This window comes from Scyliorhinus torazame, chromosome 19 (assembly GCF_047496885.1).
Source record: "Scyliorhinus torazame isolate Kashiwa2021f chromosome 19, sScyTor2.1, whole genome shotgun sequence".
Taxonomy (NCBI): domain Eukaryota; kingdom Metazoa; phylum Chordata; class Chondrichthyes; order Carcharhiniformes; family Scyliorhinidae; genus Scyliorhinus; species Scyliorhinus torazame.
The window spans coordinates 91,026,742-91,054,726 of NC_092725.1; the positions used below are offsets into that span (position 1 = coordinate 91,026,742).

General features: G+C 46.9%; 1 protein-coding gene across 5 annotated transcripts in view; it reads left to right on the forward strand.

The window, feature by feature from the left end:
• syt1a (synaptotagmin Ia) overlaps nucleotides 1–27,985 on the forward strand; it is an 870,875-nt gene that overhangs the window by 784,215 nt on the left and 58,675 nt on the right. For 4 of the 5 annotated variants that reach the window (XM_072484731.1, XM_072484730.1, XM_072484733.1 and 1 more), the window contains 4 exons: nucleotides 353–478; nucleotides 6,441–6,608; nucleotides 7,780–7,947; nucleotides 25,716–25,833. In XM_072484731.1, coding sequence (XP_072340832.1) covers nucleotides 353–478; nucleotides 6,441–6,608; nucleotides 7,780–7,947; nucleotides 25,716–25,833 — 580 coding nt within the window. The remainder of the gene's footprint in view (nucleotides 1–352; nucleotides 479–6,440; nucleotides 6,609–7,779; nucleotides 7,948–25,715; nucleotides 25,834–27,985) is intronic. The other variant, XM_072484734.1, reaches the window with a different exon arrangement.

Below are 27,985 nucleotides of genomic sequence, written 5' to 3' on the forward strand. Positions count from 1 at the left end.
ATCAGCATGTTCTATCGACAATATTCAGATAAGGATATCATCAATAGACCTGAATTTGGTTTAACATCAAGTTCACAAGCTAGACAGCTTTAGATGGTGCTTGCAAATTTAAAGTACTTGCCTGTGATACCCTGTGGGATTGTGCACTTTACACTAGATGCTTGCTGGTTTGAAAACCTTCCAGTAGCAATAATATAACAAAGCCATACTTTGTGCCTGGGCTAATGAAGATTAAATCATCTACTGTCTGCTTGTAATAGCTTTTCAGTCGAGTCAGAGATTGACTCCCTAACTATGAATTTCCATCACATTGAACAAGCAATGTATTCTAACGTGCCTTTCCTGCTCACAGGCTCTGAAGGATGATGATGAAGATGTAGAGACTGGCCTAACCGCAGAAGGGAAGGAGGAAGAGAAGGAAGAGGAGAAACTCGGAAAACTTCAGTTTTCCTTGGATTACGACTTCCAGAACAATCAGGTGTGGTGCGAGTCCTCTAAAATATGAAAAAAGAAAATATCAGATTTCACTTCTACTTGGAGGCATGATGTTGAAAAGTTAGTCTCTCAACAAAACTATCAAATTAGCAAATACAGCGAGCGGGTTGTTTATTTTGCCTCAAGCAGATTAGTTTGCTGCACGTTATAGTGTAAAAGGAATGATAATTTTGGAAACGTACCCCTCAATCTTAGACTCCCAGATGCACAACTGAGAGACCGACCACCTTAGTCCAGTCAACACACTCTGTTAACCTCTGTGATTTCCTTCAGTAGAACAGTGAGTAATCAAATCATTCAGATCTTGCTACTGAAAGCAAATGGATGTGTACATGAAACACTGAGGTCCTAAATCATGGCACCAGATTGGAGGAGCCTGAGCACCATTTTAATTTCATCCTTGGGACTCATCATAATTCAGGCTTTCTTCAGGTGCCAATCAGGTGCCTAGATGCAGCTCCCCAAATGGGGTCTAGCCATTGGCTTTTGCTGAGGCCAATAGGAAAGAGGGAGTTGGCAGGTGAGTCAAACAATGTGGGAAGGGAAAGAGGAAGATTGTAAATGGGTCTCCTTTGGGTGAAAAGCATCTGGTTTTAATAAGACCATAAGGCATAGGAGCAGAATTAGGCCACTCGGCCCATCTCGTCTGCTCCGCCATTCAATCATGGCTGATATTTTTCTCATCCCCATTCTCCTGCCTTCTCCCCATAACCCCTGATCCCCTTATTAATCAAGAACCTATCGATCTCTGTTTTATACCAGACTGTCTGTTTTTTAGCCAGTCTAATCACTGTCTGTTACCAGATGACCTCACATATGGTGCCTTAGTCATTTTCATTGGCTGTTCTTAATTTGAGAATGACATCTACTCAGGATCCTGGGTTTCTGCCATTGGCCTTGAAGTGACTGAACAGGCTGATTCTTGACCCACAGATCTTTAGAAATATGGGGTAGGATGTCGCACATGGTAGTGGGATTCAGAGTACAGAATTTGCTTCATTTTCTTTACTTTTCTGCCTCACCATTAAGACATTTGTACTCAAAGTGTGAAGCTGTATTACAAGGTCCGGAAAGGAGTCCACACTGAGCTGACAGGTTGTGTCAAAGGAAAAGGTTTAATGCAAAACAACAAGAGCACAGAGCAGTTACTCTACTACAGGAGGCAACTCACAGTTCATTGCCCTCCAGTTTTATACAGGATGTAGAAGGGGGCGGCACCCCCCCCCCCCCCCCCCACCCCTCAGTGGGGGGCTTTGGGAGTATTAATCCCCCAGTCTCATAAGTGTCCCATGACCTGCTTAAGGTTTTATAGTCTCCCATGACCTACTTAACCACAGGTTATGACATGCAGCTTGATGGATAAGTTGTCAATTTGAACGATTGGTGGCACACTTTTCCAGTCATTGTCAATGCTGCTTAGAGGGATGAGAATAGTTAGGTGGTTGTTTTTGACCGACACAGACACGATGGGCTGAAGGACCCTTTCTGTGCTGTAGACCTCTGTGATTCTACGCTGTGCTTCAAGAAGAGCTTCAACTTGTCTTAGAAGTGTTTTATTTGTCCTTCCCTGGAATGTTGACCATTTGAGAGTTGAGAAACCTGGCAAGGGAGGTGGTTTCAGCCATTTGGGCACACTGTCCAATCCATTGAAGTTGATTTTGCCTGAATGCTTGTAGTGTGCCTCCGTCCACCTACCTCAGTGAAACACCAGCAGGGGTCGAGCTCATTTCTGTCACTGTTTGCAGCAGCTTCAATTCCGACTGGGACACAGAAAACCATAAGAAATAGGAACAGGAATAGGCGATTCAGCCCTTCAAGCCTGCTCCACCATTTAATAATACCATGGTTGATCTAACGCTCACAAAGTCCATTTTCCTATCTTATCTTTGTAACCCTTAATTACCCTACTGATTAAAAACTTATCGATCACAGCCTTAAAAATGCTCAAGGACCCAGCCTCCACAGCTTCCTGTGGCAAAGAATTGCAAAGTTTCACACTCTTTATGAGAACTTTTCAATAGTTCTGAAGTTCTATAGAACAAATTCTTCCTCAAATCCATCTTCAATGGGAACCCCCTTATTCTGCAACCAGGCCCTCTCACATTAGTGGAAACATCTACCCACATTTACCCTATCCATCCCCTTCAGAATCTGATTTTTTATAAATATTTTTATTAGCTTTTTCAAAACTTTTTACATAATTTACATAACACATATTTAACTAACATTTAACAATCCCTCCCTCAACCCGAAAGCTAACTTCATGTCAATTTCCCCGACTTGTGCGGCATGGGTGCAGTGATTAACACTGGGACTATGGCGCTGAGGACCCGGGTTCGAACCCGGCCCTGAGTCACTGTCCGTGTGGAGTTTGCCCATTCTCCCCTTGTCTGGGTGGGTTTCACTCCCACAACCCAAAGCTGTGCAGGTTAGGTGGATTGGCTATGCTAAATTGCCCCTTAATTGGAAAAATAAATAAATAAATGGGTTCTCTCAATTTTTTTAAAAATTTCCCTGACTTATGGGTTACAGATTGTTTGCAATAAATCCCCAATTATAAATCAATTCAGATTGAACAAGGGTTATGCAAGAATAAACACCTTAGATGGTGAATTCAAATGATTTATTCATCAACTAACAACCCCCCCCCCCCCTCCTTAGCTGCTGACTGAGGCTAATCCCTTAAAGCGAGATATCTCTTGTGAAACCCCGCCTCATTCCCTCAAGCTAAATTTTACCTTCGCTTGGCTCAGAAACTCCATTACATCTCCCAGCCATACTGATGCACAGGGTGGAAAAACTGCCATCCACCCCAATAGGATCCCTCGCCACCAGTGAGGCAAAGACTAAGACATCCGCTTCTGCCCCTGTCTGGAGCTCCGGCAAGTCCGACACCCCCGAATCTGGCCCCTATGACACTGGGTTCTAGGTCCAACTGTAACACTGTTGACATGGTGCTAAAGAAGGTATTCCAGAACATCCTCAGTTTTAGGGATGATCAAAACATATGTGCATGATTGGCCAGCCCTCTTCCGTACCTTTCACACCCCTTACGAATGCTATATGTTTCAATCATATCACCTCTCATTCTTCTGAACTTTAAGGAGTACAAACCAAACCTATTTATCTCTCCTCATATGGCAGTACCTCCATATCCAGGACCATCCGAGTATATCTCCTCTGTGCTGTCTCCAATGATAACATCTTTCCTTAAATAAGGGGACCAAAACTGTACAGAGTATTCTAAATGTAGCCTCACCAGTACTTTGTACTGTTGCAGCAATGCCTCTTTACTTTTAGATCAGTTGGTTGGACAGCTGGTTCATGATTCCTGTACCGGCTGAGGTTATTTATGAAGGTTTACATTCTCAACATTGCCCCTCACTCTTCCCTCCCACAAAGGGGACAGCAGCCTATGGTCATCTGGGATATGGTGACTTTACTTTACAATATCTCCCAGTAAACTATTTATATCTTCCTTACAACGTCCTTTCCCTCCCACCTTTGTATCATCCACAATTTGGCCACAGTGCACTCTGTTTCTTTCTCCAAACAATTAATATATATTGTGAATATCCCTGCACTGAGAAAGGCCCTCTTTTCGCTACTATTAATTAACCAATCCTCTATCCATGTCAGAATATTACCTCCAACACCATGAGCTCTTATCTTGGGTGGCCTTTTGTGTGGCACTTTCTGTGTGGTGATCTCACCAGCAGGAACAGTTGTTCACACATGGGGACGCCATTTTGATCGACAGCCCCAATCCCCCCCCCCAACCGCCCCCTTTCAGACCCCCCCCCCCCCCCCCCACTTTGTCCCCTAGCGGGATCTCCCAGATGCGGCCGTTGAGTCCAGGGTGCTGGGTGAATCCAGCGTCTGGGTATTTAAATGAGCCATAGGCTCATTTAAGCCAGAGGCTCATTTAAATATGCAGATCTGGATCTCATCCTTGCTGGGCGAGATCCAGATCATGTCAGGCGAAGCAAGCTGGGTGACTCGCGATCGGCCAGGCGTGAAGTTTGATTTGGGGTTCTCATGCAATTCACCCATTGCGCCCGGATCCGCACCTTGCGCAATGGGGTCGCTGAATCGCCGAACATTGAGGGATCATTTTCTGAACAGGCCTAATCAGCAGTACCTTTAAGGAGCCACCCCTCCCAACCCCAAGTGGCCTCCTGAAACCTACAAATAATAGTCCAAGATTGAAAAACACAAGCATTAACTCGAGTAAACAATCTCTCATGGACCAGGTCAGAAGTTGCAACCGGCCAGCAGGTCTGCCAATGACAAAGATCCCGAGCCAGTTATCAATGTTTCAAATGCCTGATATAATTTGGTTATTGTTGCATCCACTCTTTCCCCAATATTGAACCTGGGACTCAAAGTCTTTCTATCTTTACCTGAAATGGGTGCAGATAATATTGATACAACATTATAGGAAACTTAGAATTTTATTCCTAACAGACTTCCCCTAAAAGAGGATAGATCGTCCTCACTAACTCATCTTTCCACAGCAGAACCATCCAATAATAGAAACACTCAGGGCAGCCGACAGATCTCATCTGTCTCCTGGAATGCTTTGCAAAGTCGTAGAAATGGGTTTGCATGTATTTTCTGAAGCCTCTTGTGTTACTGTCAGTCTCATGGGTACATTAATGAAGTGCATTTATGTCTGAGTGTGGACCTTCCAGCCATTTCACTCCAGGTATTTATGAAGGGTGGAAAGCATCATATAAGGTCTGCAATGCCCCAGGGAGAATATACAATCCATGAGCTGAAATTGTTTTAATGTTTAAAAATAGAGCTCAATGCCACTTGTATCTTAGGGACATAAAGCACTCTGGAATACATCAATAAAGCAGTTACTTTTCATGTAAGAATTTTGTTTATTTTAAAGCACACTGAGTACTAAGGGATATCAGTCATGGATTAAATCTGCAGCCTCACGGCGCCAAGGTCCCAGGTTCGATCCAGCCCTGGGTCACTGTCCGTGTGAAGTTTGCACATTTTCCCCGTGTTTGCGTGGGTTTCGCCCCCATAACCCAAAGATGTGCAGGCTAGGTGGATTGGCCACACTAAATTGCCCCTTAATTGGAAAAAATGAATTGGGTTCTCTAAAATTTTTTTTTTTAAATGGATTAAATCTGCAGTTAATTTTCCAACACAAATTGATAGTTAACTTCTATGGAAAATAAGATTTGGTTGCGTTGGACAGCTGTCACTCAAATACCATGACATCAATTTTAATAGGTAATTAGGTTTATGATTTGGAATTAGTTTTGTTGGTTTGGTTTATTAGCAGGCAAAATTGTTCCTCATTAATCTGTATCAGTGATTGGTTTTAAATTCCAAATCCAAGAGCAAACGTTTGATTGAAACAACTGGATACTTGTATTGCTAAGGTCCAAATATGCCTGTCACTGGGGTGAATACCTGAAGGAAAGGCTTCCAACATCATTCCCAGAAGTATCGGGAATCATTTTGCTGCAGTGAGAATCTCCGCCTACATTAATCCCTATCCAGCAATGACTTGACTTGAAAATGATCACCTTTGAGCTTGAATCCCTCCAAGAGCCTCATTCCTCTCTATATCCCCATAACATTCCTCAGACCTACAACTGTCAGAGATCACTCCACACCTCCAACTCTGGCCTCTTGTATTACCCCAAACACTTAAACTTCATCATTGGTGGTTGCATCTCAGTTCCCTAGGCCTCAAACTCTGGAAATTTCTCCTCAAACCTCTCCGCCTCACTCTCCTCAAACTCGTTTTAACACCTACCTCTTTGATTGAGCATTTAGTCACCTTTTTTATGGGGTTTGTGATGAGTTTGTGTCAGTTTGTGCTCATGTGAAGTGCCTTGGGATATTTTACAACATTAACGGCGTTAAATAAGTGCAAGTTGTTGTTGAATGTTCTTTCTTTCGTGTCCTACTAACAGCTTATAGTGGGGATTATTCAAGCTGCCGAGCTTCCTGCTCTGGATATGGGAGGAACATCCGATCCTTATGTGAAGGTGTTCTTACTTCCTGACAAGAAGAAAAAGTATGAAACAAAAGTTCACCGAAAGACACTGAATCCAGTTTTCAATGAGTCCTTCATCTTCAAGGTAATACTCGATTCAGGTTCTCAGCAAATCTAAATCCACAAGGGACAAGTGCCTTTCAGTCCTTACCCTAGGGTCCAAACCTTGTGACTGAGACGGGGTGGTGTGTCTGAACAATTATTACATTATATTTATAGCACACAGCCAGGCCATTCAGCCCAACTGGTCTGCGTTTGTACTCCTGCTCCACACAAGCCTCCTTCTGCACCTCTTTGTCTAACTCCATCATTATAACCTTCTATTCCTTTCAACTTCATACATTTATCCAGTTTCCTTTTAAATATGGTTGTGTTGTACCACTCGATAACTTCCCGGATTTCCCATTGGATTTATTAGTGACTAGCTCCATTTATGGTTTTCCCTGTAGGTGGATTCACCTGCTCGAACAGAGGAACAGCCCACATTCCTCAGATTCTCATATCATCCACTTCCATTGTCAGGCGGGCAGAGGGCAAACGATTATGTATGATGCATTTGACGTGACTGTAGATAAACACATGAGGGAGGGAAGTATAAAATGAGGGCCAGGTGTATCAAAATATTCACCAATAAATCCAACAGAGAATTCAAGAGAAACTTCTCTACCAAGAGAGTGGTTCGAAAGTGGGTCTCACTATCACAGAGAGTACTTGCAGCAAATAACTTTTCAGAGGAAACTTTTAAGAGGGGCAGCACGGTAGCATTGCGGTTAGCATAATTGCTTCACAGCTCCAGGGTCGCAGGTTCGATTCCGGGCTTAGGTCACTGTCTGTGCGGAGTCTGCACGTTCTCCCCGTGTGCGTGCATTTCTTCCGGGTGCTCCGGTTTCCTCCCACAGTCCAAAGATGTACAGGTTAGGTGGATTGGCCAAGCTAAATTGCTCTTAGAGTCCAAAATTGCCCTTAGTGTTGGGTGGGGTTACTGGGTTATGGGGATAGGGTGGAAGTGTGGACCTTGGGTAGGGTGCTCGTTCCAAGAGCCGGTGCAGACTCGATGGGCCGAATGGCCTCCTTCTGCACCGTAAATTCTATGAGATGAAGTCGGGTGGAAGGGGACTCATGTGGAATGTAAACACTGACATGGGCCAACTGGGGCTGAATGTAGATGTATGTGGTATGTACGTTGTGCACTCTCTGCAAGCCTATGTAATGATGTGAACTTCTCATTCAGGCTGAGTTCTTTTGGATTTTCACAGATTCCATACTCAGAACTCGGAGGGAAAACTCTGGTCATGGCAGTGTATGACTTTGATCGATTCTCCAAACATGACGTCATTGGTGAGGCGAAAGTACCAATGAATACGGTGGACTTTGGTCATGTGACCGAGGAGTGGAGGGACCTGCAAGGAGCTGAGAAAGAGGAGGTTAGTATCCTGAATTTCATACACACACCATGCGGAATTTTGCTGTGCCCAAATTGATCACGAATTCCAACTCCAATTCCTCCAATCTCTCAAAGCTTAGCACTTTGATCATTTGTAAAATATATGCCTGCATTTTGCGATGGTAATGATGTGAAACTCTCAATGCTCACTGTCATTACTCTACTGAAACTGACAGCAACTTCTGGAGTCTGTATGTGGGCAGAACACGGAAAATCAGTGAGTCTATGTTCCTCCAGAAGGTGAAAATTTGAGGTTCTCCCAGGCTGTAACCCTAAGCATCAGTGAATTGTCAAAAACTTCCACTGTTCGTATTGTGTACAACTCAGAGCAAACAGTAACATATGGTCAACTGTAGGCAGCCATTGTTAAATTAACTTTACTTAGGCCTCACCAACAGTAACAGAGAGAGCAGCAGAGAGACAGCTGTAATATATTACTCTCATTCCCACTTAAAAAACAAGTTATACATTAAAATGTGCATGTACATAATCAAGTGTTGCTAAAAAAAGAGACATGCTATTGAAGCTTTTCGTCTTGCACTCACCAGAACAGACAAGAATGCCAAACAATTTATGCTACATGAGAACAGCATGCTGATTGGTTCGCAAGTCAACTCTGATCGGTCATGGAATTGCCATGGAGAATGCACCATGGAACTGTTGTCAATATTGCTTTTGTTTGAATCATATAAGGCGCAATGCCTGGACATGTTCTTTTGCCTGCAGGGGAGAGGTCCCTGAGTATGAGCCCCTGAATAGCTTCTAGCAATTATAAATGAGCCACAATGCAAGCCTGACTGATGAACATATAACGGTTGTTTGTGCAGCTATTAGCGCCCTCAAGATTGGTCAGCAAATGCTGCCCAATTACAGAATCACATCTAACACTAGATATTTTGTTTGGGGCTTTGCAAGAATGGGCAAAAAAAGGGATTTGTTCAAGCTTTGCGCCTTTTAAAATTAAATAGGAGCACAGGAAGTCGAGATTTCCCACATTGCTTTCTCGCTGGCCAATCAGAGTTGACTTGTCAACCAATCAGCGCCCCTCTCTCCTGCATTAAATTATGGTGATGATTTGAAATTTGACATTCTTGCATTGTCCTGATGAGCACAAGATGAGAAACTTTGGCAACATTTCCTTCTTTTCAGCAAATTCAGTAGTCTCAAAAAAGTGATGGTCCCAAATTTTCCAGTCACCGGATCATCGGAGGCCGGATGTGCCCTCAAAATGAACTACAAGATCCCTCAGAAGCCCCAACACACTGACTCTGTGGAAATTGCCCAGGAAGTCTGAACTTTCAATAGGCAATTCCCCTGCTCCCCGGGAATCGCCCAGAAAATGCTGAGTTAGAGTCGGAGTCTTTGGATGGTTTGACTTAGTTACCTGGATAGTTACCCAAGAAATGTTAGACAGGAAAATCCTAATCTAACCCGTGGGTACTATGCAACTGACATCCACAACATCTCCCAGCCCTCCAACCCCCGACCTAACTGGACTAATCCCAACCACCTGACTTTCTCCTGACCCCACAACTCCTTCCCGACCCAAACTGATCAATTTCCACCACCCAACTCCCCATTCCCCAAAACACCCATCTCCTGCCCTGAACTCTCTGTGACCTCCCCACTGAGCTGGCCTCACTCGCCCTCAACACCCTACCCAACTTCCACTCCATCCAGCTGCCACCTGACCGACCTATCACCCTACCCAACTAGCACCATACCCCCTTGCCCACTTACCTCACCCACTCTAACCATCTGTCCTAATGCTGCATGCTACGGTGTCTGACAGTGCACCTTGTGAAACACCTTGGGATGTTTTTCTATTTTAACAGCGCTATATAAATGCTTTGGCGACATAAATGCTTGATCAAGGAATTATTAGCTACGGAAACAGATGAAAGTCTGCTTTAGTGCACACGGTCCGGGAAGAGAATTGGACACCCACACATTCACCCATTCACTCACCCGTTCGCTCACACTCTAACACATTAGGAAGCTTTGGAACATTTAACCTCTTAATTACCAGAGCATGGCAGCTAGTGCCGTAAAAAGGAACATGGTTGCTGCTCAGATTCTCTCTGCTGCTCCCTCTAAGGTTCCCTACACTAAGCGAGTTCTGCCAGATCCTCCATCAGAAAATTGGCCAGAAAAATCACAGGATGGTAAGTAGGTAGTTTTCCATCTGATTAGGGTCAGAAACAAGGATTCAAACCTTGATGGGAAGATTTGGACCATTATCCAGTCATTATCTCATTGCTGTTTCAGAACTCTACTGCGCGTAAACCGACTGACTCGTTTCCTACATTATAACTGTGACTACGTTTCACAAGTACTTCAATGGCTGTAAAGAGCTTTGGAACATGATGAAATTGTGAAAATTCTGATATAAATGCAATTTCATTTGTTCTTATTTTACCTGACAGCATCGAGTCTGATCAGTAACCCCTCAGGAGTGAGAGTCCAACTGGGCTGGAAACTCACAATGCCAACCAAAACAGAACATTGCAGTTTCATTAAGGTTGCCTAGGTTTCAGGGAGCTCAGAGTTCTTGACAATGTCAATCGTTTTTTTGCTAACATTTTGCATTGTGGTGATGGGGGGAGGGGAGGGAGGGGAAACAACACCAATGGTGGCCACATGACCTCGGTAACCAGTTCAGTCAGTGACAGTCTGGGATGATCAATATTTTTGTGGTCAACTTTGAAGGTGATTGGATAAATTGTTAACTCTGTTGTATTCATGATCCTTGGCTTTATAAATAAAGGCCCAGATTACAAGACAGGAAAGTGATGATGAACATTTACAACAACAGAATGTATTTATATTCCAATTTCAATTCTCTTCCCGTACCGTGTGCACTAAAGCAGACTTTCATCTGTTTCCGTAGCTAATAATTCCTTGATCAAGCATTTATGTCGCCAAAGCATTTATATAGCGCTGTTAAAATAGAAAAACATCCCAAGGTGTTTCACAAGGTGCACTGTCAGACACCGTAGCATGCAGCATTAGGACAGATGGCAAGAAGGTTGCTTTTAAGAAGCATCATATAGGAAGAGAGGCGGAGAATTTTGGGGAGGGAGTTCCAGAGCGTAGGTCTGAGACAGCTGACAGCGCAGCCTCCAGTAATGAAGGAAAGGTAAGTGGGGATGGTCAAGTGTGAAGTGTAGAGATCTCCGAGGGTTGCAAGATGGGAGAAAATGCAAGGACAGTGAACAGAGAGGGGGAGGCGATTGTGATTGATGGGTTAAAGGGACTTGGTCCAAGTTAGGATAAATCACTGGTTCAAATTTAGCTTGATCGTTGTAATGCTATTAATTAACATTTATGCCAGGGCGGCACGGTGGTGCAGTGGTTAGCACTGCTGCCTCACAGCGCCGAGGACCCGGGTTCAATCCCGGCCCCGGGTCACTGTCCGTGTGGAGTTTGCACATTCTCCCCATGTCTGCATGGGTCTCACCCCCACAACCCAAATATGTGCAGTAGGTGGATTGGCCACGCTAAATTGCCCCTTAATTGAAAAAGAAATTGGGTACTCTAAATTTATTTTTAAAAAGTAACATTTACACCACACAAGTGCCAGGAAATTGCCATCTCCAACAAGAGGCAGTCCAACCATCTCTCCAATGGCATCACCATAGCTGGATCACCCATTATTAACATTCTGGAGGTCACCATTGACCAGACACTGAACTGAACCAGCCATACAAAATACTATGGCAACAACATCAGGTCAAAGGCTTGGAATTCTGCAGCAAGTAACTTATCTCCTGGCTCCCCTGTTCACCATTTACAAGTCTCAAGTCAGGAGTGCAATGGAATACTATCCACTTGCCTGGGTGAGCTCCAACAACACTCAAGAAGCTTGACACCATCCAGGGCAAAACAGCCCGTTTGGCACCCCCCAGCCACAAACATTCAGTCCCTCCACCACCAACACACAGTAGCAGCCGTGTGTACCATCTAACAGATGCACTGCAGCAACTCCCAAGGCTTCTTAGGCAGCACCTTCAAAGCCTTTTTTCAAATAAATTTAGAGTACCCAATTTTATTTTTTTCCCAATTAAGGGGCAATTTAGCGTGGCCAATCCACCTACCCTGCACATCTTTTTGGGTTGTGGGGGTGAGACCCACGCAAACACGGGGAGAATGTGCAAACTCCACACGGACAGTGAACCAGGTCCTCGGCGCTGTGAGGCAGCAGTGCTAACCACTGTGCCAACCTAGCACCTTCCAAACCCACAAGCACTACCACCTTGAAGTACAAAGGCAGCAGGCACATGGGAACACCGCCACCTATAGGCTCCCCTCTAAGCTACACACCATCCAAACTTGGAACTCTATCATCGTTCCTTCGCTGTCACAGGGTCAAAATCCTGGAGGTCCCTCTGTAACATCACTGTGGATGTACCTACACCACATGGACTGCAGCAGTTACGACCACCTTCTCAAGGACAATTAGAGATCGGAAATGAAAATGTTGGCATGGACAGTATCACCCATGCCCCGTGAAAGAATAAAAACAGATAGTGTCCAATTTGGGGAATGCACTTTAAGATGCAGAGGAGATTTGCCGGAATCTTGACACTGAGATCAATTGGAATCGGGTATTAAAGTAAAGCAGTCAAACAATGCAGAGTGTAGTCTGTGACGTTTTGCACCAAAGCCATGGATTGGAACCACTTTCTGATCCTCTGTTGGAGACAGCATTGGGACATATCGTTGGTTCAGTTAAGTGTATTCCCTCCCAGGATTATAATATTCGGAGTAGAGAGAATTTCTCAGAGTCTGCCCTGAAACTACTCCTGTTTTTTTCTTTACATTCTCCAGAAGCTGCTGTTTTTCCTGATCAAAGACGTTATGCACGAGCTTACACCAATTACTTCATAAATTAAGGAAAGCACTGTTGATCCTTCTGTGTCTGCATACAGTGCTGTCCTGATATCATCCAGTGACAATAATAGGAAGGCAAGCCCACTTATTTTTTGTCATATTATTAATAACCCTCACAGATTGAATTTCATTTTGTATTTTTACAATCGCCCTGTCCAATCACTCAAAAGCCTCTGACAGGATATTGATCAGATCAACATCTTTGTTGTCACAGGCAGTATTATTAGCATGCATCTTTGACAAAAATTAATTTTGTTTCATGCAAGAGCTTGCACAAGCTTGGCGTGACATTGACAAATATTACCAGCTGAGACCAGAGTGAACCAAGTGACAAAATCAAATGAGATGGGCCATTGGAGCATAGCAACAGACTGCAGGCACTTCCAGGAAGGGGCGAAGGGGGGGGGAGAGACTGGAAAGAGATAGTGAGGAAAAGGGAAAGGTGGCTGTGGTAGCTCGACACAATGCACTTGAGACTTCAGTAACAACTAAAAGGAGTTTACTAACAGTAGACAAAGGCAACTATATATAGGCTCAGAGCAATGTTGTATAGGTCTTGACTCTCCAGCTCTGGGGTCCACACTGCCCAGGCCCCTGCTCCCAGGGCCCCGCACTTTGTCTCTATTGGTTGGGGTTCGGTGCTCCCACACGATTGGTCCTGAGCCAGACATGTGCACCGTAAAGTCCGGCCCCTTAAAGGGGTTGAGCTACCACGGTGGCAATGGGAGGAAGGAGAATAAAGGAAATGGAAAGAGAGGGAGAATAAGAGAGAGGACAAAATGCTGAAACATGGTTAATGTGGAAGGTTCAGGAAAATACTCATACATTGTCAGGTTGAGCTCTGGGAAGAGTTTGTATTGTGGGGACCTTGTGAAAAGGTTTGGTCTGGGAGCCCAAGCATTAAATTCAGGTGTTGCATTTCTCAGAGTTTGTCCATCCTCATTGCTCAAGTCCGATACTGAATGACTGGCTCAGGCTCCTCAGGGAGAGGTTAACACCAAGTTGGTATCTGTGATAACCCCATGAGGACCATGGGGGACCACTAATAGATCTCCCCATGGGACTCGTGGGGCGGGATTCTCCAAACCCCCGCCGGCGAGAATCAAACCACCTCTCTTACCAGTGGGACAAGGCAGCGCGGGCGGGCTCCGAGGTCCTCGGGGGGGGGGGGGGCGCGGGGCGATCTGGCCCCGGGGGGTGCCCCCACGGTGGCCTGGCCCGAGATCAGGGCCCACCGATCCGCGGGCGGGCCTGTGCCATGGGGGCACTCTTTTCCTTCCGCCTTCGCCATGGTCTCCACTATGGCGGAGGCGGAAGATACCCCCTCCACTGCGCATGCGCGGGGATGCCGTGAACGGCCGCTGACGCTCCCGCGCATGCGCCACGCGGCAAAGCAATTTCCGCGCCAGCTGGTGGGGCACCAAAGGCTTTTCCCGCCAGCTGGCAGGGCGGAAATCAGTCCGGCGCGGGCCTAGCCACTCAAGGTGAGGGCTCGGCCCCTCAAGATGCGATGCTGGACTGATTCGCGCCGTTTTTGGCGCCGGTTAGCGGACATCGCGCCGATTGCAGAGAATCCCGCCCGTGGAGTATGAATTTCCCTGGGACTGATTACCTGAGCCCTTTAAATGCCAGTCCTAACCGAGACCGGGAGGGCTAGTAGTCCCAGGTTCGGACTCCATTGCTGTACGCCACTGCAATGGCTTTACTTTTGTATTGTAGATAAACTACTTTAGCCTTCCTGCTCGTGTCTCCGGGATTATCACAGTATTGAACAAAAACTGAACATGCTGTGAAAACCCATCAGGTATGGCAACATCTGTGGAGAGAGAAAGAGTTAATGTTTCGAGTTAAATATGACACTTCATCAAGACTGGTTGGTCTGGGACTTGTTCTCATATAGATACACACAATCGAATATATATAAAAATATCATATAGATATACATACATATATATAAAAATGTCATGTATCTAGACATGTATATACCATATTGATACAAACATATATAAATCATATAGATATACACATATATTTACCATACAATCGGAAGGATATGAAGGCATTAGAGAGAGTACAGGAAAGAGTCATCAGAATGGTTCCAGGGATAAGGAGCTTCAGATATGTAGAAAATTTGGAGATGTTGGGAGTGTTTTCCTTGATGAAGAGAAGGTTGAGAGGAGATTTGATAGAGGTGTTCAAAAACAAGAAGGATCGGGACAGATTGGGTAGGGTGAAATTGTTCCCATTGGTAGAAGGATTGAGAACCAGAGGACACTCGATTTTAAGGTAATTGGCAAATTAAGAAAAGGTACATGGGGAGAAACGTTTTTACACAGCGAGTGGTTTGGATCTGCAATGCACTACCTGAGAGTATGGTGGAAGGAGGGTCAGATGAAAATTTGAAAACAGGATTGGATGTGTGTGTGTGCGTGTGTATTCCCTGAATCTGTGGTTCTAGAACAGACTAGCTAAAGGCAACATTTTTATTTTGATAGCTTCTTGGTTACATTTTTACCCATTCTAGATTTGAAATGCAGTCAAGACACGTGAGCCAATTTAAACATGAAGGGCTGGATTTTTGCCAGCGGGGCAGATAACTCGAGTGGGGAAATTTGCGAACTCTCCTTGGAGAAAAGCTGGGCCTGTTAACCCCAGGGGCAGGTGGACACAGGAGGTGGGCGAGTGCTGAGGGGGGGTGGTCTGAAGTCCAGTTTTGGTTCTCCGGGACTCTACCCCATTGATGAAATACTATTTTGGACCCTCATCAAGCTTGAGATGTGTACACGGAGAACAGACTGGATATCGGCCAAGATCTGTTCTGCTGAACAAAGACCAGAACACAGTATGTATACAACGTTCAAAAATCAATAGCCCACCCCAGTTGGACGTGATCTAATCCCTGAAGCTACTACGTTTAAACGTATACAATAGAATTGCAAGCAGTGTTTAAATTTCACCCAATAGAATTGCAAGCAGCACATGATTGATCCCCATCCTGACAGCTATGCTTCTGAACAGATTGCTGTGCATTCATTGTCTGTGAAAAGCAGGACCACAAAACCAGCTTCCTGCATTTGTTTCACAAAGACTCTGGGCGGGATTCTCCAAACCCCCGCCGGGTCAGAGAATCACCAGGAGCTGCCGTGAATCCTGCCCCCGCCGTGTCCCGAAGTCTCCGCCACCAGAGATTCGGCGGGGGCGGGAATCGCGCCGCGCCGGTCTGCGGGGGTGGGAATCGCACCGCGCCGGTCGGCGGGCCCACCCCCTCCGATTCTCCGGCCCGCGATGGGCCAAAATCCCGCTGCTGGAATGCCTGTCCCGCAAGTGTGGATTAAACCACCTTTCGAATGGCGGGACAAGGCGGCGCGGGCTATCTCTGGGGTCCTGGAGGGGGGGGCGATCTGGTGCCCCCACGGTGGCCTGGCCCGCGATCGTGGCTCACCGATCCGCGGGCGGGCCTGTGCCGTGGGGGCACCCTTTTTCCTCCGCCTTCACCATGGTCTTCACTATGGCAGAGGAGGAAGAGACCCCCTCCCCTGCGCATGCACGGGGATGGCGTCAGCAGCCGCTGACGCTCCTGCGCATGCGCTGACCCGCGTCATCCAGCGAAGGCCTTTCCCGCCAGCCGGTGGAGCGGAAACCGCTCCAGCACGGGCCTAGCCCCTCAAGGTGAGGGCTTGGCCCCTAAAGGTGCGGAGACGTCCGCACCTTTGGAGCGGCCCGACGCCGGAGTGGTTCCTGCCACTCCATTACGCCGGAACCCCCCGCCCGCCGGGTAGGGGAGAATCCCACCCAAGATATCAGAAGTGATGTCCTTCCGGAGAAGTTAGCTATCCTAAATCCCATTCGATTACTTGTTACTGCTATGTCCTAAAAATATATGTTTAATGGTTAATAATAATTACTCAGTCCTATAATTCATCTCAAACCTTAATAAAATAACTTATGTAAAACTACTCTAGTGGCATGCTAACTATTCAGTTTTAAGAGGTATCATCGCTGAACCCCTCCTTCAGCTTATACCCTCAATATCAGCTTAGATGGTACCCTGGGCACTTCTCAGGAGCTATGTGAGGATAAAATAAAATAAAGTTTTAAAAATCTAACACAGATATCATTATACTGTCTTGATAGTATTAAAAAACCCATGAGTGCTCACGCAAAGCTTTATTTTAAATCTCATGTGCTTAATCTCTTATAAAAACAAGCAAACTTCCGTTCATACCCCAGATCAAAGACAGCTAATCCTTTATTAGACTCCTTAACCTGTCAATTAAACTGTGAATTCAGAAAACCCCTTGCTGAGATAATTGTAGGTTTAAAAATCAGCCAAGCATTCATAAAGACCCCTTCGGGAAATGTCAAAAAAAACTATTTAGCTATCTATTTCAGAGGGCTCAGGGTTTAAGTAACTTTAGATCATGACAGTTGAACAGATCCTATCCACCCTTCAAAAACATTTATACCTGCTCGTAAATTTGTGATTCCCACACAGCAGGTTAAGACCCCCTGCAACATTCAAAATGGAGAGTTGGTTCCGGTCTCCCTCCCCCTCTGGGTTATACTGTCTTTAACGGTCATAAGCCTTCTTCTATCCTCCCTTCTCAACAACTGTAATTCAATTTTTCAATTGTATTTTACTGTTAATCGATTTATTTCCTGGGCCCATTCTGCTGAATGGCCCATAGTCATTGCCTCTTATCTCTTGTCCTATTCTACTGAATAGGACTCAATGGGTACACCCCCTGTTCGGGACATCGCTGGCTCCTATCGGGGAAGGCGGTGGCGTTGTGGTATTTTCACTGAACTAGTAAACCGGAGACCCAGAGTACTGCTCTGGGGACCCAGGTTCAAATCCCGACACTGCAGATGGTGAATTCAATAAAAATCTGGAGTTACAAGTCTAATGACGCCCATGAAACCATTGTTGATTGTCATAAAAAAACATCAAGTTCACTAATGTCCTTAAGGAAATCTGCCGTCCTTACCTGGTCTGGCCTACATGTGACCCCAGACCCACAGCAATATGGTTGACTCTTAAATGCCCCCTCAAGGTCAATTAGGGATCGGCAATAAATGCTGGCACAGTCTGCGACGCCCATGTCCCATAAACAAATTTTTTAAAAGTTGTGTTGTGGTCTTGTTATCGGGCAATACACCAGGAAATATCACGGGCATAACCCTAACCTACCAATCTTAAAAAGGCTGCACACCCATTGGGTTAGGGAGATGATGTATCATACACATTTGTTTGTCATCTATGGAATGCATTCCTGCTGCTAACACAATGCCCAAGTATGACACCTTTTCTCTCAATACTTGGGCATTTTAGGGTTAACTTTGACTCCAACATGGGTTAAGAGAGCTTACAGTTCATCTTGGAGTTAGGTGCTCTTCCCTGGTCTTTGCAATGTACTCCCCTCTGCCATTGGGGAGTACATTGAGTTCAATAGGAGTGAGGCAGTTTTGCCTTCCGTGTTGGGGGAAGCTTTGAAGACAGTCATTTAGGGGGGGGGGGGGGGAGGGGGGCGGGGGTAGATAATTTCCGGCAAGATGCATAGGGAAAAATCTGGAAGGGTGGTGAGGCAAAGGCTGGTGTATTCCATCCTCGAGGTGGACCGCCAGTTACCGATTGGCCCGACACCGGATATGTTGGTTGAGTAGAAAAACAGTATTGGATCCAGACACATATCCAAAAGCTTTACTTCCTCTTTATCATCCAACTCATGCATCCCTCTCTGTTGGCAGCGAACATGTGAAATGGATCCCCGGTACCGTCTTATTACTTCAGTATTAATTTAGGCCAACCTTGTCACTGGGTGACTTAATAGGGAGTACTGCATGTTGCCCCTGTCCTGCCGCACTTCTTGTCCTCTGAGTTGCAAAGGGGGCCATTGGTACAGGTGGAACTGTGTGTGTCAGTATGGGTCCTGGTCACCATCATTATGTGTCCGCGCTTGTATCCCTCCTCTGCTAGTCTGTCCCATTCTGCTCCCTCAGAGTCACTTTCATCATTGTATTTACTACTCTGACCCACAGCGCAATTGATTCCTTTCTGGGTGGACAGCTGCGCTTTTAATTTATCTATTTCTTTCTGATTTAATATTGTCTTGTTTATCATGTTTATTAGCCTGCTGTTCCTTTCTCAACACTGTCAGGGCCCTACCCAGATCTTTTGTTAACCCCCTGCCCTTCCTTCTCAGCCTTACTCCGGTTGATCTCGACGTTTTCAACCTGATTCTGCAAGTTAACCATACGTGTGACTGGACTATGCAGCAGCTCGTTGTTTCAGCTTTTCAAACTCCTCTCTTAACTTCTGATTCTCTTCTTCCAATTTCTTATATTTCTTTTCCAAATCATCTCTCTCTAAGTAGCAGGCGAGCATCGCGCTTGCTCCACTCCAATCCCTTTGCTTTTTTACCCATGCTGCTTCAGGGCTGCCTCTTGCCTTCCTCTAGGTTTCTCGGCATCTGTTACACAGCCCAGTGTGACCCCTTCTTATCCACGTGTGCACGCAGTGCCTGCACCCATTCTGGTTTTGAATTTGTGGCCATTTCTCTCAGCTTGTTACTCAGTATAGTTCACTGGCCACTTACATTCAATTTCAAACTTGACAGAAGCTCGTTAACGAGAGGTATCAAGCCGAGATCAATCTGGTTAGCCAATTCTGTTCACCTGTGTCAAGAAGCATGTTCCACGCGCTTGTCTGTGGTATCGAGTAACAACCCCATGGCACAAAATTTAATTCAATCACAATGCTTTATTGCACGAAAAGAAACATACTAATGAAATACTGTAAGTACATAAACTAAAACTATTCTTGTGTATGTGCATGTGTATGTGATATTTCCCGCCTGTCCTCAGGTTGATCAGGCTTGGTGCAGGGGTACTGCTTCCTGAAGTCTCAATGTCGGGCCGTCTTCTGGAGAGTTGGTGCCGGTCTCTCTCTCTCTCTCTCTCTTTCTCTGTGGGTTCCCCTGCCTTGAACGGTCATAAACCTTCTTCTAGCCTCCTTTCTTTTCAGCCACTGGAATTCAATGTATCAGTCAATATTGCACTGTGTATCGACTTATTTCCTGGGCCCAGCCTGCTGAATGACCCACAGTTAGTGTCTCTTATCTCTTGTCCCATTCTACACAATAGTAAAGTCACCATAGTCCCAGATGACCACAGGCTGCTTTCCCCTTCGAGGGGGAGAGCTAACGGGTGGTGTTTAAATCTGAGGATCACCACATGTCAGGTGAGGGGCAACGTTGAGGAGGCGGGGTCTTCATGAATAACCTCAGCCAGTATGGCCCGTACAGAATAGGACACAATGGGCCCACCTCCTGGTGGGGATATCTCCTGCTCCTATTGTGGTGTTGTTACAGTGCAATACTCCAGGAAATGCCACATCTTGCAGTTTGTTTCCAGGGAGCTCATTGTCCTTCAGGAATGTGATCAACAGTCTCCAGTAATGAGATTAACTCCTTACTGGATATCACTGTGTGAACCACCACCATCACCGCCCCCACCCGCTTTCCACCAGCAGAAAATGGGGATCTGTGTCATGATATTCAAACACACACATCATGATGGACACACTAACAGGCAAATCAGAGTACACAACACCACAACCAATCACAGACAAGAACACCAACCACATAAAAAGCACGAGCACGACACCTGGAGGTCAGTAGGTCTGGGGAGAAGGAAACATGAAAGAGCTGTTGAAACACCACAAGCAGGGAGCCCCCCACGTGCAGAGTGCAAAGACCAAGTTGTAAATAGTGAGTTTAAATAAAGAAGCGTTGTACCATATGCAACTGTGTTGGCTCTTCTGTGTGTCAGAACACCCAACACCACATGGTACAGGAGTGGATCGATACCTGCCTACCAACCTGCCATTCTGGACATGGACCACACCGGCAAACCGCAGCCGATGCAAGTCACGGGGAACCTAGGCACCAACTGGAAGCTCTACAGGCAGCGATTTGACCTGTACATCCGTGCCACCGAAAAACAGAATGTCTCGGATGATTCGAAGATTGCAATGCTCCTCTTCTACGCAGGCCCCCACCCAAACGATGTCTTTAATTCACTGGTGTTCGAGGAAGGCGAAAACCAGGCCAAATATGACACGGTCATCCTCAAAATGGACCAGCACTTTCAAACTGAAGTAAACGAAACTTTCGAAAGATACATCTTTCAGCAACGCCTGCAAGGTAAGGAGGAGCTTTTTCAACCCTTTTTGACGCACCTCCGGATTCTAGCGCAGTCCTGCGGTTACGGCACCACCACAGAGTCCATGATCAGGGACCAGATTGTTTTTGGCGTTGCCTCTAGTGGCCTACGCCAGCAGCTTCTTAAAATAAAGAGCCTCACCTTAGCGTCTGCTGTGGAAGCCTGTGTCCTCCATGAAAATGCTGCCTGCCGTTTTGCCCGATTTCAGGCGTCCGAGTTGGCACGGAGGGGGTCCCCAGCCGTCGAATCGGCAAGCCAGGCCGCCCACGACGTTGAACGCATCCAGGCCGTCGATTTCTTCCCGCCCCACGGCCCGGACGACAGCGGCCGCTTCCCGCGCTTTTCGCGGTCTCCCGCGCAGGTGCGCGCCAAGAATAACGGCCACAACGAGGGACGCACTGCGCAGGCGCGCCCACCGCAAGATCGCACTGCGCATGCGCAGTGGCGCAACGAACGTCGTGACGTCATGACGTGCAGCAAGTGTGGAGGTCTACACTTAAAAGGGCAATGTCCTGCAAAATACCGACAGTGCAACAGATGTGCCATGATGGGCCACTACGCAGCCCGCTGTCGTGCGGCTCAACCCATGGATCCGGCGCATCCTCGACAACCTCGCGCACGAGTCAGGACCGTCCAGCCCACGCATCACGACTTCCAGTTAAGTGATGCAGATGACCAGGATGACTTCCGAGTTGCCGTCATTGATGTCAACAAGGTCAATGCCATCAATCCAGACGATGAGTGGTGTGCCACCCTGACGGTCAACCGATCGCGCGTCGCCTTCCGTCTGGACACCGGCGCATCCGCCAACCTGATTGCTTACTCTGCAGTCCAGGCCATGAAGGTCAAACCACCCATCACACCATCCCGGCTTAAGATGGTTGACTATAACGGGAACGTTATCCCGTCCGTAGGATCTTGCCAGCTACAGGTGACTCACAAGAGGTACACGGCCACACTCCCCTTCGAAGTTGTGGGCTCATCAAAGGACTCGTTACTGGGCGCACAAGCGTGTAAGGTCCTTCACCTGGTACAGCGCATCATGTCTCTCTCTCCAGATGAGATATCCGACTTCCCGGATGCTGAGTTCCACGCGAATCTCCATTCCCTCCTCGCTCACAACCAGGAGGTTTTTGAAGGCATGGGGACATTGCCACACACGTACAAGATTCGACTCAGACCGGACGCCATCCCTGTCGTTCACGCACCTCGCAGGGTTCCTGCGCCTCTCAAAGACCGCCTCAAGGCACAACTGCAGATTCTTCAGGACCAAGGGGTCCTATCCAAGGTCACGGAGCCCACGCCATGGGTCAGCTCCATGGTCTGTGTAAAGAAGCCCTCTGGCGAGCTCCGTATATGTATAGATCCAAAAGATCTGAACAACAACATCATGCGGGAACACTATCCCATCCCGAAACGAGAAGACCTCACCAGCGAGATGGCGCGAGCCAACATATTCACTAAATTGGATGCGTCCAAAGGATTCTGGCAGATCAAACTGGACCCGGCCAGCCGAAGACTATGCACATTCAACACCCCTTTTGGCAGATTCTGCTACAACCGGATGCCATTCGGCATCATTTCGGCATCTGAAGTATTCCACCGCATTATGGAGCAGATGATGGAAGGCATCGAAGGGGTACGTGTATATGTGGACGATATCATCATTTGGTCCACCACTCCGCAGGAACACATGCATCGTCTTCGACGTGTCTTCACCCGCATACGGCAAAATGGCCTGCGTCTCAACCGTGCGAAGTGTGCTTTCGGCCAGACGGAGCTGAAATTCCTCGGGGACCACATCTCAAGGTCCGGGGTCCGTCCCGATGCAGACAAGGTTAGCGCCATCACAGCCATGCCACGACCGGCTGACAAGAAGGCTGTCTTAAGATTCCTGGGCATGGTCAACTTCCTTGGGAAGTTCATTCCCAACCTGGCTTCTCATACAACAAACATGCGCCATCTCGTAAAAAAATCGACGGAATTCAACTGGCACCAGTCGCATCAGCGGGAATGGGAGGAGCTCAAGCACAAACTGGTCACGGCACCAGTGCTGGCCTTCTTTGACACGACTCGCCCTACAAAGATCTCAACAGACGCCAGCCAATCTGGTATTGGAGCGGTACTCCTGCAAAAAGACAGCACGTCATCATGGGCCCCGGTTGCGTATGCCTCACGAGCCATGACCCCTACCGAACAGCGCTACGCGCAAATCGAAAAAGAATGCCTGGGCTTGTTAACTGGACTGGACAAGTTCCACGACTATGTGTATGGCCTGCCACGATTCACGGTCGAAACTGACCACCGCCCCCTGGTCAACATCATTAACAAAGACCTGAACGACATGACTCCTCGCCTCCAGCGCATCTTACTCAAACTCAGGAGGTACGATTTTGAACTGATCTACACTCCGGGGAAGGAACTCATAGTGGCGGACACTCTTTCCCGAGCAGTGAGCACACCACCAGATGCGGAGGGGTTCGTGCGTCAAATTGAGGCACACGTGACTCTGACAGCAGCAAATATGCCAGCTGATGATCCTTGTCTGGCCCACATACGCGCAGAGACGGCGACTGACCCTCTGCTGCAGCGAGTGATGCGCCACATGACGGAAGGGTGGCTAAAAGGGCAGTGCCCCCAGTTTTATAATGTGCGAGATGATCTCACCAATATAGACGGGGTCCTTATGAAATCGCATAGGATCGTCATTCCACACAGTGTGCGCCAGATGATTCTTCGTCAACTACACGAAGGCCACTTGGGCGTCGAAAAATGCAGACGAAGGGCCCGGGAGGCGGTATATTGGCCGGGTATTAATGAAGACATAGCCAACATGGTGCTCAACTGCACAACCTGTCAGAGGTTTCAGCCAGCGCAACCTCCGGAAACACTTCTACCACACGAGATGGTGACGTCCCCCTGGGCGAAGGTGGGTGTTGACCTATTTCACGCGCTCGGCAGAGATTACATTGTTATTATAGACTACTTCTCAAACTACCCGGAAGTCATGCCTCTCCATGATCTGACGTCGTCCGCAGTCATTGGGGCCTGCAAGGAAACGTTTGCTCGCCACGGCATTCCAAGGACTGTCATGTCAGACAATGGACCTTGTTTTGCCAGCCGTGAATGGTCGTCCTTTGCCGCAGCATATGGTTTCACTCATGTGACATCCAGCCCTCTGCATCCACAATCGAACGGGAAGGCTGAAAAGGGTGTCCACATCGCAAAGCGGCTCCTGTGCAAGGCGGCTGATGACGGATCGGACTTTAACCTTGCCTTGCTGGCCTATCGATCGGCCCCGTTATCCACGGGCCTCTCGCCAGCGCAGCTACTAATGGGTCGCTCCCTCAGGACGACGGTACCTTCCGTCCTGGCACCGACAACAGACCATGAGGCGGTTCTTCGGAACATGCAACTGCAGCGTGATCGCCAGAAAGGTCGGTACGACACACGAGCGACGGACCTGCCCCCCCTGTCCTCCGGAGACAAAGTACGCGTCCATCAACCGTATGGTGGCTGGTCAGCACCGGCCGAAGTCCTCCGACAAGTGGCTCCCCGCTCGTTCCTGGTTCGCATGCCGGATGGTTCCGTGCGTCGCCGCAATCGGCGCGCCCTTCGCCGACTTCCACGCTCACAGCCACACAACACGCCAGATCCTCAACAGGCTTCCGAGGATGACTTTGTGGAGCTGCCGCACATCACGCCCTTTCCATCGCCACCCATGGCCATGCCTGCACAGCAGCCGGTGGTTCTTGATCCACCCTTAAGGCGGTCAACCCGAATTCGTCGCAAACCCATTAGAATGGACTTATAATACAGTTCATATGTTTAATAAGTTGGACAATTTTACATGATAACCTGTTGTTGTTTATCGTTCCAGATGTCGTCTGACTGGACAACTGTTCAAATTTTTTTTCTTCTTCTCTCGTTCGCATTTCTGTTATGTTATGGTACAACTGGATTCATGTGACGCACTCGACATCGCCCCATGTACATAGTTCCGTCATAGACACATGCTGCACACGACACACACACACTCTTAGATGCACTCACGTCACGATCATATTTATTACCACGTAGGCACATATCTTTGTAAAAAGGGGGGATGTCATGATATTCAAACACACATATCATGATGGACACACTAACAGGCAAATCAGAGTACACAACACCACAACCAATCACAGACAAGAACACCAACCACATAAAAAGCACGAGCACGACACCTGGAGGTCAGTAGGTCTGGGGAGAAGGAAACATGAAAGAGCTGTTGAAACACCACAAGCAGGGAGCCCCCCACGTGCAGAGTGCAAAGACCAAGTTGTAAATAGTGAGTTTAAATAAAGAAGCGTTGTACCATATGCAACTGTGTTGGCTCTTCTGTGTGTCAGAACACCCAACACCACAATCTGTTGAAATTAGAGCGCAGGATGTCGACATCCAGATCCCACCCCTCATTTGTGAAGATCTGTGGGGTCTTTCTGACTCCGCAAAACATCTGGGTCAATGAGCAGACGCAGTGATTGATGAATGTGCTTTGGTACAATTGTTACAATTCAGCAAACAAACTGTTAGGACCTTTATCAATCTGGTTCTAAAAGCCGTGTGCACCCTGTTTATTTACATTCACAGCAAGAGAAGCTGGGTGACATTTGTTTCTCTCTTCGCTATGTCCCGACTGCTGGAAAATTGACAGTTGTTATCCTAGAAGCAAAGAACCTGAAGAAGATGGATGTGGGAGGGTTATCAGGTAAGCAAAAATCATCCAGTATTTTCTTTTAAACAGCTAGACCATCATCTGATAGGCCACAGCTCCATAACTGTTGATGTGATTACTCCGCTCTGGAAGTGATGAAGGAAAGATTTAATCGTGATTAGGATTGTCAGAAAAGACAAACTGGGGTTGAAATGAAAAGCAGAGATGTTATTAGACCAAACGCGGAGTACTGTGCGCGTTGCTGGTCTTCATAATTACAAAAATGATATAGAGGCGCTGGAGGAGATGTCAAAAAGATTTGCAAAACTGATACCAGAACTGAGAGTTTCTAACTATCAGGAAAGACTGAACATTTGAGTAGCGACGTCTTGCTTCAATTGTATAGGAGCTTGGTTAGACCACACCTGGAGTACTGTGTGCAGTTTTAGTCCCCTTACCACAGAAAGGATATTATTGCCATAGAGAGAGCGCAACAAAGTTTCACCAGACTTGTTCCGAGGATGGCGGGACTGTCTTATGAAGAGAGATTGGTCAAAATGGGCTTGTATTCTCCAGAGTTTCAAAGCGTGACTGCTGATCTCATTTAAACCTACAAAAATCTTCAAAGGAATAGACAGGGTGGATGTAGGTAAGATGTCTCCCTTCGTTGGGGAGTCTAGAACATAGAACATAGAACATTACAGCGCAGTACAGGCCCTTCGGCCCTCAATGTTGTGCAGACCTGTGAAACCACTGAAGCCCATCTACACTATTCCCTTATCGTCCATATGCCTACCCAATGACCATTTAAATGCCCTTAGTGTTGGTGAGTCCACTACTGTTGCAGGCAGGGCATTCCACGCCCTTACTACTCTGTGAGTAAACAACCTACCTCTGACATCTGTCCTATATCTATCTCCCCTCAATTTAAAGCTATGTTCCCTCTTGCTAGACATTACCATCAGAGGAAAAAGGCTCTCACTGTCCACCCTATCCAATCCTATGATCATCTTGTATGCCTCAATTAAGTCACCTCTTAACCTTCTTCTCTCTAACGAAAACAGCCTCAAGTCCCTCAGCCTTTCCTCCATAAGATCTTCCCTCCATACCAGGCAAAATTCTGGTAAATCTCCTCTGCACCCTTTCCAATGCTTCCACATCCTTCCTATAATGCGGCGACCAGAATTGCACGCAATACTCCAAATGCGGCCACACCAGAGATTTGTACAGCTGCAACATGACCTCATGGCTCCGAAACTCAATCCCTCTACCAATAAAAGCCAACACACCGTACGCCTTCTTAACAACCCTCTCAACCTGGGTGGCAACTTTCAGGGATCTATGTACATGGACACCGAGATCTCTCTGCTCATCCACACTGCCAAGAATCTTACTATTAGCCCAGTACTCTGTCTGCCTGTTATTCCTTCCAAAATGAATCACCTCACACTTTTCTGCATTAAACTCCATTTGCCACCTCTCAGCCCAGGTCATTTATAAAAATGACAAACAGCAGTGGCCCCAAAACAGATCCTTGTGGTACACCACTAGTAACTGGACTCCAGTCTGAACATTTCCCATCAAACACCACCCTTTGTCTTCTTCCAGCTAGCCAATTTCTGATCCAAACTGCTGAATCACCCTGAATCCCATGCCTCCATATTTTCTGCAGTAGCCTATCGTGGGGTACGTTATCAAACGCTTTACTGAAATCCATATACACCACATCAACTGCTTTACCCTCATCCACCTGTTTGGTCACCTTCTCAAAGAACTCAATAAGGTTTGTGATGCACGACCTACCCTAGAACCAGGAGACACAATTTCAAAATAAGGGGAAGCCACATAGGACCGAGATTAATCTATGTCTGCCTGTGTGTCCATCTTTTTCTGCCTGTTCATCTGTGTGTGTGTGCCTCCCTTTATGTCTGCCTGTGCATCTGTCTGTATCTTTGTGTGCCCATCTGTATGTATGATTGTGTGGCTGTCTGCCTGTCTGGGTGTCTATATCTTTGTGTGTCTCTCTAGCTGTGTGTCTGTCCATCTTTGTGTCTGTCTGTGTGTCTGTCTGTCAGGACTGTCTGCCTGTGTGTCTGTCTTTCTATCTGTGTGCCTATCTGTGTCTTTGTGTGTGTGTGTCTCTATGTCTGACTGTGTCTGTTTGTTAGACGGTGTGTCTGTCTGTGTACCTGTCTTTGTGTCTGTC